The 13,433-nt window shown below is 34.3% G+C and overlaps 1 protein-coding gene across 4 annotated transcripts in view; it reads left to right on the plus strand.

Annotated features, from left to right (window-relative positions):
- Positions 1-13,433, plus strand: part of Lrch (Leucine-rich-repeats and calponin homology domain protein) — a 51,329-nt gene that overhangs the window by 23,193 nt on the left and 14,703 nt on the right. For all 4 annotated transcript variants that reach the window (XM_089708138.1, XM_089708133.1, XM_089708151.1 and 1 more), the window contains exons 3-4: positions 12,267-12,499; positions 12,938-13,074. In XM_089708138.1, coding sequence (XP_089564264.1) covers positions 12,267-12,499; positions 12,938-13,074 — 370 coding nt within the window. The remainder of the gene's footprint in view (positions 1-12,266; positions 12,500-12,937; positions 13,075-13,433) is intronic.

Below are 13,433 nucleotides of genomic sequence, written 5' to 3' on the forward strand. Positions count from 1 at the left end.
GAACATATTGAACACAACGTAAATTATATTCGTTCAACTTCTTACAAAATTTCAAATTCATACATTCAACTTACAATTAATATTGTCTCACAATATGTATTATGATCAAAACATGTCAAGTTGCACAATCAAAGTCCCGCGTGGTGCGAAATGTATGGAAACTGAGCGAACAACGATCGCGACGGCCGACGGGTGCGGCGCGGCGGGCGGGCTAGAAGGGATATCGCGAGTCGACGCCGCGCGTCAACGACACACTTGGCGTTTTGTGTGTGACGTTTTTGTTATGCTTCGTTTTAATTATTTTTCGTAACAGCTATGAACGCAGTTTTTTAAACTTCTGTATGACCGACCACCGTTCTTTTGAATGTAGTTTCGTATAATCTATGAAGTATGAACGTGACTTTTTTGACCGTTTGTGTATACCTAATCATTGATTACAAAGCTTTTGTAAATATTGCTGATTTGTTAGAAGGTAGGTAGATCAAATTAAGCTGTTTTTTTCTAACTTAAGTATTTTGATTTCATAATAGATAATAACATACTTAGGTACTAAAATATGTAAGATGAGAATAAGGAATAAACTGTAGTTTGGTATCTCGCCTACTGTAGCATAAATCTGTTCCTAGTTAGGTACATGGTTTGTAAAAAAGTCTTATAAAAAACTGGTACTGAATACTGATGAATTGAAGCTTTTATACCAGAACAAATAAATTAATTCTTATCCCAAACCTACATGTAGAATACATGTAAGAATTTAATTTATAACCTAACCTAAATTCTTATCGGCGTTAACCTAAATACTATTAAGTTCAAGGGTCTGTATATACTATATAGTAATCGTGAATAATATAGGTACAAATTTATTTGAACCATTTACTTAATACATTTGGATTTTGCAGTCATAGCGTAGGTATATTTCGAAGAATATCTGAAACAGCACACGTATCAAAATAAAACACGCGAGATAAGATAAAAAGTAATAACAAAGTACCTATGCGAAATACCCTATTTAATATCTTAGTATATATTTTGTGGTACGTAAACATAATTATGGTACCTTAGCATCTATTATAATATTAACCGATTGGCTATTGTGTCCCCTCAAACAAGACAATGGACAAAGACGTCCCCAAGGCGTTACCCATGATTTGCGATCATCGGCAGTTTTAGTTTTAGAACGGTATGTGGTATGACTGGAAAAAAATGTAATCAAGTGATATGCACTATATCAGTTAGTATAACCTCCTTTCTATAAAATTATTAGGCTAGGGCAGATAAGGGATAACTTTCATCGGTTATAGCGACCAACTCAGTAGGTAAATCGTATGACCAGTTGGAGCAAATGTACTCCTTGATAAGTATTAAAGTGAAACTTTTATTACATCGTCTCAAACTTTTTGGTCTGTGTAGCGCATGTCGCGTGTATCGCGGCTGCCGAGTAGGTATACCTACTCGGCAGCCGACCGACACGCGACATGCGCTACACAAAGCAGTGTTCGGAACCGTTCGAACAGTTTCACTTTTACCGTGGTTTCATAAAACCACACAACATTTTTTGTTTTTATGATTCTTTGCCGGCTGCAAATTAAAAGAGATTATACAAATTGCAAACCTATCTGAAATAACCGATAACAGTTATCAAAAGGAAATGCTTGAATAGGTAAGTTTCGTATGACCAAACAACTCAACGTAATCGGAATGATGTCATAAAATAGAATAACATAAGTTTGACCTAGATATGGGAGATGACAAAAACAGCAGTAATTAATTGAGACTTTTTTAGTACTACATATTTATGATATTGAAATAGAAATGAAACTGAAAGTTCCATTGAATTTAAGCTCTGAACCAAATTAAAAGTAAACTGCGTTAGCATTTCATTCCAATTGTATTAAATTTTCATTTTCATTTTGTAGTTCACGTTATGACAGTTTTAAGGGGACAAAACAAGTATAAATTTTACAGTACATATTGCAATAGTTAGACGCAAATAAAGTACATACCTAATCAATGAATTACGTATTTCATACGTTCCTTACACTCGGTAGATAGGGAAATAACTAAGATGAATAATAATAAATCCTGTAGGTACAACATTCGATAGAATTCATATAAAATGATATTTCCTTCCTTTATAAGACTTCGCGGTTTCTATTTGGTCCTTCGAATGTCCACAATGTGGTTATTGTAACAGAATATTAGTTTTTAAGGAAACCGCCTCCTTTCAAAATGTACAATAACACGACTTGTTGTGTTCTGTGATCTGTCTATTATCTCCTTCGTAGTCTAATATGTTTGCAAAATAACAATTATTAAATAAGTTACTTTAAATAATACCTAATCAACTTTTAACTAAATTCATTACCATATCCTTAGATTACAAAATAAAATACAGATGGAGCATGTCAATCATTCATCGCCCGTGTCAAAGAAAATACGAAATCAAAAACGAATACGTTCCTCCTCTAGTGCTATAGCGATTCTAGTGTCATGCAATACGTCAAAAGGGGTTTGATATTTTAGTAAAAAAATGCTGTCTTGTGATATTAAAACGCTGTAAAACTTGTTCCCGAAAACAAACAAAAAGATAAAACATCGTTTTACAGATTTTCTGTAGATTATTTGGCTTATTTAATTTTGTATACAAATAATAATTTTACAAATACGAAGGAATTCAAAACTTCAACGTATGCTGCCAGTATTTTGAAAATGAATTTGCCATTTTTAGGGGTAAAATGGTTAAAAGATATTCGGGGTAGTGCTGTTGGATTTTTCGATCGTGAATGTGATTATTTGTATAGTGCAATAAAAGTTCATGGTCATTATTAGATTATTTTAAAAAGCATTATACATTTTTTTGTTACTTTTATAAAAAGCGTCGTTTTCGCTTGCGATTTAATTCATGTGAACACATGATGGATATGATGAAAATAAAACGTCCCGCATTCTCGACTAAAAACTACCGCTATTCGCATTCATATGTTTTGAAAAATAAAAACTTTTTTTAATGTAATTTATTTAATAAATTTAATGTAATTTATTTAATAAAAATTGAATAAAATTATTTTGTCCATGTTTTTTAGTAGATAGGTGATAAAATAATTTTTACAATATTATAAAATAATATCAAAAACCCGAATTTATATTAAAATAAAAATTAAAACATGACTGCTAATAATTTATGTAGCCTACGTCACTACCACCACAGCTACCTTCATAATTCAGATGATTGCAATGACACCTCATAAGTCACAACTCAAAATCGATCCAACAGTTTATACTGCAGGGCGTGTCAAAGAAATATTATACATACATACCTACACTCGAAAAACATAACCCTCTTTCTTCCGTAGTCGGGGAAAATTTTGGGAAAATTTTCAATATCTGGTAACATAACACCCACACAGAAGCACCGTGTACGTACAGTGCAACGGCGAAATGACAGCACACATAGCTTTATGGAAATGACGATAAATTATTCGGTTTAGTTCGGCAACGCTCCATCTGTCTTTTATTTTGTAATCTAAGACCATATCATCCTTACCGACGATGTCATTAAGGTTATCAAAACAAAATTAGTAAAGCATTGTAATATTATTTGAAATATTGTTACTCCTAAGTATATACAAGACAAAATATGTTTGGTTCAGTTGAAATACAAATTCATCTGTGTCGTGATCAAAGCCTAATCTGTTGACCTACATAATTGCAATAACATTTTTGATAGATACTATAATTTTAGCCAATGATCTCATCTTATTAAGCACATGCTTAAACAGATTAGCCACGTAAGATGTACATTGTTAAGATTAAAAAAAATCTAACTAAAAAACTTCAGTTCATTCAGATGCTTGATTTTTATTTCCAGGTAGGTAAATTTGGTGCCAAATCTTTCTTTTAACGGTGAAGAACTTTAAAGTATCTGTCACACTGTCAGACTTTTTCAATTTCATAATCTATTAAAGAACATAAATATGCCTGAAAAGTCTTTCAACCAAACCGATAAGCTGCCTTAAAATCATCGTCTCCTGCTCGTTAATTATGTCGTGGCGCCAAATTCACGAATATAAATAGACAAAATGTTTCCAAAAGACGTTGCCCTTTGCTTGTTTGATATTATGGCACTTATGGTTGGAAATAACTGAACTGAGAGTACCACTGGCTTCTGAATTGAGACGCTATTGGCATCTGGTTGCGAATTACCCGAGTCAATGACATGTTTAACTGATACTCATTGTTGATTTTATGTTAGAAGATCCTGTGTATCGTTTGTTTTTTTTTGCTCCGGGAGTCGTTTCCAGTTGGTACAAATTGTTTGTTACATTTCTGATGTATTTCTTGGTGTGTCTGATTCAGAGTTTGTCTTAGTTTTGTTAAGCGGGGTGCAGATCGTGGAATTGAATGAATGTTTGTTTTAACGATGATTTATAAGTTTAATACGTTGAATGATCATATACGTCATACTAGTTTTTCTTGGTTTTAACTCAAAGAAAGTCCTTACATATTATAAGGTAAATGTTATATCCAAGCATATATCCTATGCCTATATGCCTTACCAACCTAACCAGTACCATACATTTGGACCAACATTTTTCTATTAGTTCATAAGTGTACCAAGAATAAAGTAAATTACCAAATCTATTTAACGACTCTGTAAATAAAGCCTCGCACATCTGTTAATTTGGGATACGAATATAACACCCAGCTATTTTTAATAGCCCACTTTATGACGGAATTTAACGGACTACATACTTGAATGCCACACGCAGATCAGAATATAATTACTGATAACCCTATAAGTATCTGCCCATATACAAATATGACGCTGTTTCTCCGGTAAGAACCAAGTAGAGTAGACAATTTTTGATATTATTTCTATACATTTGATTTCAGTAATGAACGAGATTTTAACTAATGATCGCGTAGCTTTTATAGCAAGAAAGTCACATCATTTATTTTTTACCATTGTTAGGTTTGATACTGGAAGTATGTTGCCACATTATTGCTTTTAGGGCAAAACATACGCCACTGCTAAGTGCTAATATCATTTTCAAGGTAGACAGCTAACTGTTTCCAGGCACACCTCAATTTACTAATTGATCAGTAGGTGGGTACTAGTTCTGTACACGCGACGGGCTAATATTCATTAAGAGAATCTATTTTCGAACCATTTCGTAATAATCCGCATTATATTAAAAATGACATTCACACCTATTGTCGCCGTAACAACGTAACGTCGTCTGATAGCAGCACGTTTGTGGGTCGGTATAAAGATCAGTGGGCGGGGTGAATGACCGGAGGTGTCATGGTCCCGTATAAAGAGTTGTGTACACTCGATATAACTTCCTAAACATTGCATATAAAAGGAATTTTATAAGCCTGTGTGTACACACGTGCTGTCTGGCGCGTTATAAATTATGTAACATCTTATCTGCTGAGAAAAACTTTGTTATACTTATGCTAATGCATAGTTAGGTAATCGATGTTAAGCGCGGCTTACAAAATTAGTGTCATGTTAGATTATCGTCGTAGTTTGATGCAATTACATTGTATTTAAGTTGGCTATTATAATTTGTGCACCCACGATGTTCTTTATTTCAACATTGATAAGATAAACATTTTAGAGCTAGCTAAAACCAAAATAAAGTGTGAGCTGCAATATAGTCTAGAAGACGGGGACTAAATATTTCTTGATTGACTGGAAAAAGAAGTAGAGGAGGTCACTACCTCCTCCAATTACTACATTTTCCGTCTTCTAACCTGGTATATTGGCTCTCTCTAATATCTCAAAATTTACCTTTTATCATATCATACGCATTCACAAGCAAATGCAAACGTCTTCCTAACTGGAAATCTCGAAATAAAATCTGTTCAGTGTGTACGGTCTTCCATACCAGGACTGGAATCTCTACCGAGTTGCAACGTTAAAAATATTTTAATTCCTCGTTTCCAGTATTGATTGACAGCGGGTGGTCCACTTCCTGGAAGCTAGGGGGGTGATTAACGCACGTAAACAAAACCGCCTATCTCCTATTGCTATACGCTTTCGTTATCACGATTGCTACAACTGCTTGTTTCTATGTAAAGTGCACTGTGCACATTGCAAGGATAAGTCATAAGCGTTACTTCCATAGTTACTGTTTGCTAGTATCGTCTGGATAGATACACTTCGTCGATTTGTCGTTGTTAATTGACTTACCCATGTAATTGAGCAGTTGGGTTTGTTTCGATATAAGTACATAGAAGAAATAAGGATTATACTGAGCAAAGTTTTTGGGGATTTGTGAATGCGACTAGGGTGAATAATTCTAATCGTTTGTCTCATTGAAATGTAGATTGTACGCTAACAACATCCTCCGGGTATGTACGCCTGCAATTATCGAACTTCCTTCTATCTGCTAAAGTTCTAGAGATATTACAATAGATTTTGTGGTAAAGGTATAACGATGTGTTTTCAGACATTCTTATCGAATCGATATTATGTTTTTGCAACATCATTTTCTGTATTGTAAGTTTATTCTACCGAAAGCAACTTGTGAATCATGCCAATGATGTCAATCACTCAGCTATCGTGCCTATAGTATTATCAAAAAATATCCAGCAATATAATGAAAGCGTTACGAAAACAATAGCCATATTCAGCTATCAAAACTCGATTATTGCTCATGGAGTTGGCGAAACACAGTCATAAAGCGCCCCAACGACGCGTTGCGCGTGCGCATCGACGCGCACGCGTACACCGTGACATTATACTCGGTCGTAATGGTTATGGTCGTATATTAGACTTAAGGTTCTTCGAAAACAAATTGAATGTTGTAGTTTTAACTGGAGTGAATTGAGGCATTTTCCTCTAGTAGGATAACCTGTTATATTTAAATACAAAAAAAAATATTCATCTCATATACAAAATAGAAATTGTTGTAGCAAAACTGTATAAAATTGTATACAATCATTCCATTTACCTAATTTGACTCGGAATATAACACTAACCCATAGAAAGAGTTGTCATTGTTACCATGGCCGTTGTGATAAAATGCAGGCGGAAAGTAGTTCACGCGTGTCACTTTACAATGGACGGTTTGCGTAACTGCCGAATTGTATGGAGCTAGTTTTTACCGCTCTCCTATAGGCTACAGTGCTAGTGGAACCGAAACACCATGTCGAACAAAACTCGTCATAGAACAACAAAAGCTGCCAGATGCATCAATGGGAATAAATTCGCGCAATTTTCACAAAAACCACAAAATAGGTGTATTTTTGTATTTTGTATGTTACGAAAGTTATTTCACACTCGCAAACGCAGAATGGTATAATTATGATAATTGGTAATTACTCGCTTATAACGAAGTGTTGCGCAAGATTAGGAAGAGTAAAATGTTGTTTACATCCGTTATATTGTTCGCGACTGTGCATGTCCCGTATCTTCGTTTGTTTTTGATACTTTTGGTCTCATTATTGTTTGTAGAACAAAATTGCGTTTGGTAAATTTCATATCAAGTAATCTTTTTCAAAAGGAAACATTTCCAATATAATAGGTCTTCATGTGGTCAATTTAAACAAATATGTCTCCAAACAAATCTGTTTGTTGCTTCAGGGCTATGAACATGTCTTTAAAAGCCGACTACCATAACCAGAAGAAACTCACATTCGTAATGACAATCTTAAAATTCCGTTACAAAAACGCTACCAAAATTCGCCCATATGACGACGTATGCTTATCAACTAATCTTTTGCAATTAACCCACACGTGTCGCTGTTCCCCCAGTGAAAGATAAATCAATATTATATCGACCTTGAAACACCCAGCAGGAACGGGATTATAATTTGCACTTTGGAGGGGAAAGACTAATAGGCAGGAACAGGGGTCACTAATATATTTCAGAAACATTATGTGAGAAAAGAAAATCAATAGATAGCTTCGTGGTCGCTTCCTTTTGTACCATCATTTGCGAAAGTATTCAAGCGAGAGTATTTCAATTTCGAAGCAGCAATTCTGTTTGATTCAAAGCCTTCCAGAGTATTTTGTTGTCTACTCGTTTTAATAGTTTCATACTGAATGCCCTTAACAACTCGAAACTGTTATGTATCTAACAGAGATCGAATTTATGTACTAGCGTCATGTTGTAACGAATAAGTTGATGATATAATGTGAAACAATAATTAATTAGTGCGTAATGTCTGGGAAACGGGCATAAAATAGATTCCTCGTTTACAATCGACCCTCGCTTCAATAAACACGTTGTGGATAAAATTACCCATTTGTTATGGCCTAGTCTAACGTCTTGCCTTCATTGCGTCTAAACAAAATTAAAAATTACACGACCGTCTGAAAATTGTTTGCTGTGCCAAGTTCTCTGGAATGAGATATTATTTGTTTACTCTGTTACGTCAGACGTAATTTAAAATTTAATAAGAGCTAGCGCGCAAGAGCAACTTTTGTCTCCACAACAATTTTGTCCCTCCCATCAACTCTATGGGCTTGGCATTTTAATACATATGAAGTAGTAAGTGCGTATCCAATATGCAATCAAGTAAAATTTAAAGGTTTTTTGTTAGTATATTTATAAATACGATGCAGGTGTTATTGGCCTCTGTAATTACAGCAACATATCTTCCATGTTAATGAGCGGATGCTGTATACCTCACGCTGTGTGCTGCCAACATATTATCGAGTATCGACTTGAGTACCATCCATGTATAATGTACCTACTTGTAGAAATATAGTGAAGTATTATTAGTGGTTACACTTTATCCATAGGGATTGTAAATTCACATCTGTTCCTATTAATGTAGTTATAACCCTTTTCATCTCCTTCTTCAGATAATATCTACAAATGGATAATAATAATCAATTGTATAATTTAACTGAATTATTGGCAATTTAAACACTCTACGGCAACAGTTTATTAGACCCTTAATCAATTTTATCTAATATCGTAAGCTAATTGTATAAATGAACAAGGCGTGTTCAGTCTAGACTCCAGACGAATCGTGAAACGTTTACATTAAACGAGGATAAGTCTTAGTTTTGCCTTGGCATAGAAAAGTCCCGATATAAATACTCGTTCCTTGCTCAAAACGAATTTTATTTTATTAAATACCTAATGAAAAAACAGTTGTTTTTATAAAAACGCATAGTAGACCCGAGACCGTTGACAAACTTGAGTTCAGCATACCGGTGAAACCGCATGTCGAGATCCATGTACGGTGACTTGCTATAAGTTCGTAAAGCATTTAATTATATGGAATCGTTCTCAGATGTAACAGTTCATAAATTACAATGCGCAATAAGTATTTATACTTGTAAAACACAATTATAAGTAAGGAATCTTTTAAATAGGATTGAAAAATAAATTCTTGTAGTAAAATCTAGAAGAAAAACTACAGCAGTTTTCTCGCTCATATAGTATAGCCTTGATTTCAATGTATGGCGTACTTGCTCATCTTCAGGGCTACTTCAATTTACCCATTTACTGAGGTTATGTAAACAATGAAAATGCGGAAACTGTCTCTTTAAATTACAATACATTTAGGTCGATTATTTTTTAAATGGCTAAGTTTATTTACACGATAAACGACCTACGTACATTTCGTAGTTCTACTATTTTCCTTAAAACTTGTTTATTTTTGAAGTGAAACTTCTTTATCGGGGTTGGAAAAAAATTTAGTGTAACATTTTTCCGTTACGCGCCATCTTGTTTTTATCCCTACCAAGCGTGATTGACGTATTTCTGTAAAGTTGTATAAAGTAAATTATTTTTTGAAAAATAAGGTCATAAAGAAGTTTCACTTCTTACGTGTGTACACTAGTACACGCACACATTTTTTTTCTACGATGAAATGTATGAAAATGTTTCTTTAAATGCATCGTCCAATGACCTCCTGTCTATTATTAATCCCTGTCTCCGGTACTGAATCCAGTTTCAAAGCAGAATGTCTAGACGCTATGGTATCGTAACAAAAACTCCTGTCCCTAGCCACACTAGTTTTATACACGTGAAATAGACTTCCATTTAGCCGATCTGAAAGAACCGGAGGTAGATCTAGTACCAATATATCGCAATTTTATAAACTGGGTTCAGAATGTGGTTCAGGTTTTATTCTGAAATGTACAAATATGGATAGCTACTTTGAGACCTGGCAATATTTTTCAACAGAATGTAAAGTATCCAAGGGCTAAGGTTATAAAGATTATGTAATTTTAGAAATAATTCATGATTAAGTAATAAATAACATGTAACTCTATCAGAGCGGCGACATAGTTTCTAAAAGACGTTATTTGATATCACCCAGTCTAAGTTCACATCAATGATTTTGTTGTTACGATTAAAAACGTATGGCGTTGATTGTATCCTAATGACTGTTACGGATGCGTGTGACGAATGTTAAGTTTACAGCAATTTTTACTGTTAAAATGTATTTATTGAAATAGGTGTACTGGAGTCTGGAGGACAGAATATTCCTGCGAATATTCTTCTATATAATATACCTCTACTAGGTGACATAAAACATCTTTATGAAACCCTACGCGTTTTTGAAAGCTTCATGCATATCTAATCATCTGATCATGTCAAAGCAATTATGGTAAACATCTTACCTTTAAGTACTGTTAAGCTCTGAAGACAATTATGCTAACCATGTTTAGAATATACCTTTTTATACAGGTATTATATTACATCTTTCTTAAAAATCTAATAAAAAAGCTCCAACACCCGCCCAGTTAATAATCTCATTTACAACCTTTGGGAAGACTATAAAATTATGTATGTATAGTAGAAGCGTATTCCATGAAATCCTACTTTATTATTATTACATTCATAATGCATAAACGCACGGCCGGTGAAAGCGTTTTTATGTTTCAAATAAAGCCGTTACTCGCTATTTGGCCATGTTGTTTACAAACTGGACAATGCCCGTGTTGATTGTATCACTGACTGATTCGTTGAACTGCATTGAACTTGGTACGTATGCCACTTATGAGTTAGGAACTCTACCAACTAGCGTGAGCTGACATAATTAAAAGTGACTGCAAAAAGAAGTTACAGTAGTTCCTATGGGTATCAACTATTATGTATGTCATCGGCATTGTCTATTGCATACAATAAACAACTATAGGGGTATCTGAAAATAGGAGTAGTTTCAAACAAGTATCTCTAAATCAAATCTTACGTATTTACATAAGTGATAAGGTATTCCTATAGTTTGCCGTAAGGAAGTTTTAGCTACATGCTTTTTAAGATGAGTACACTAAATAATGTTTCTTCTATATAGAGTAAGCTTTAATGGAGTAGTTTAGTTATAATAATATTTTCTTAACGTTACGTTACGCGCAGGGCTGTCACTTCTCGTTAAATATTCTTAACTGCTACTATTTCAATATGCAGACATATTTTATCATTCTTCATAAATCATAAGTGAAGAAATCTTTCATTGATCTTTCATGAGTCAGAAAACAGGCCGAAACTAAATAACTTTAGAAAATAACACATATACTCTAATGCTTATGTCAAGAAAAAAAAAATAAGTGAAATAGGGGATGCAAATAATTATGTACAATTACGTGAAGTGCTCCGGAGCGACGGACGGCGCCGTGGGCTGAAGCTCAAATATATTAACGCAGTATTCCCATGATAAATTCTCTAAGTGTCTACAGTTATATTATGATGATATAACTATGTATTTATTATTGTTGCAGTATTTAAAATTATATTGAATCAATGCCAAGGATATAAACTTTATTTTTATTAAAGGCAACCCTGTAAACGCGTTAGACAAGGCGTGGAACGATTTACGCTCACTTCGATCTAATAACACGCGATCTCAAACTAGGTTCCAGGACTATAAATAGCTGGCGGTGTGTTGATGAGGTGCATGTATTTATGTTTTCATCGGCTATAATATAGCCGGTAACTACAAGTGCTCGCTTCGACGTCTTAAAAGAGTTGCACTCAAGTGTTGATTCTTGAGATTTTTCCTTCATATTGAAATAGTGTAAGCACTACACGAACAAATACTTTTTTTTAACTTGCATTAATTTACCGTTTTATTGAAGAATACCTTCTTTCACGGTAATATTTCTAATATGAACAATACAATCTTGGCATCCATAGAAAGAGTAGGTACTTACTCTTAAGAGAATACGTATGAGACGAGCACCTAATTATAGAAGCAAAGCAGAAGCGTTTACTTATTTAGTAGGTATCATATAGGTATAAGGACTCATAAAATACAAAAGTCTGATCCACAAACGAACTTCTCTATTCCAGTTCAAATCAGCTCACGGAGCTACCACGTGAAGTATGTCAGATGCCACTACAAGTGCTGCTAGTGCAGGACAACATGTTGCTCAGTCTGCCCAAAGAGATCGGCAAGATGACGACGCTGGCCGAGCTGGATGCGTCGAACAACAGGCTGACGCAGGTGCCGATGACGCTGGGTGATTGCACCGGCCTCAGGAGTCTCGATCTGAGCAATAATCAACTTGGATTGTTGCCACTGCGTGAGTTCTGTTGCTAATGGAATTGATCGGGGTATAATGTTTGTTTGGTCGAAATGCAATTTTCAATGTAATTTAAATGAATCGTCTTACTACCTACCTTACCTACCTTACATTACTCCAACTTACGAGAAATGAAATGTACATTTATTGATTGCTTGAATCTATACCGAATATTCGGTGATATTTAAGCGAAAGTCAAGGCGTGGAACGACACGCTCAGTTCGATCTGATAATACATTAAAATATGTTTGAATGCTTGAATATATATCGATTATAATATAATAATAGGTATATCTGTACATATAATCTGTCATTTGATATGTATTATTTCGTAAATGTCAAATGTTTAATTTATAATACCTATGCAATGTTCAATGTTCTTTTAACACTAATTTACGGATACGGTTATATTATAAAAATAATAAAAAAATATTTCAGAAATCACATACCTCCGCCTAGAGCACCTAGATGTAAGCTGCAACTGTATCTCATCCCTGCCCCTGGAACTGCGCAATATGTCATCCATCGTCACGTTAAACCTGGATAATAACCCGCTAGTTTCACCACCTACTACTGTAAGTATATCTCAGAAACTATATGTAAATTTTAGCCAATTAAAGTTCTTTCAAAGATAAAGTAATTGCAGAAATAGAAATATTAGCAGATACTCCTCATTTTTATCAGTGCGATAGGCCGCCTTCTTTACAAGGAATTCTGGAAATAAAGTCAATGTTATCGCATTTATTGGTATATTTTTAATTGGTTTGCCATTCGAATTGATAGGTAAAGAAATGATAAAATACAAATAGGCTTATTCTCTCGACCTGAAATAACCATGAATTTACAAAAGGTTTCCTTACTAGAAAAAGCTCTGCCAATCGCGGAAGAATCTTTAGACTTCTAAAGACCTACATAAAATTCTCAAAAATTAAAA

Source organism: Colias philodice, chromosome 2 (genome assembly GCF_061535455.1).
Source record: "Colias philodice isolate Cphi_HAF_F1 chromosome 2, ilColPhil1 Martin Lab GWU primary, whole genome shotgun sequence".
Lineage (NCBI taxonomy): Eukaryota > Metazoa > Arthropoda > Insecta > Lepidoptera > Pieridae > Colias > Colias philodice.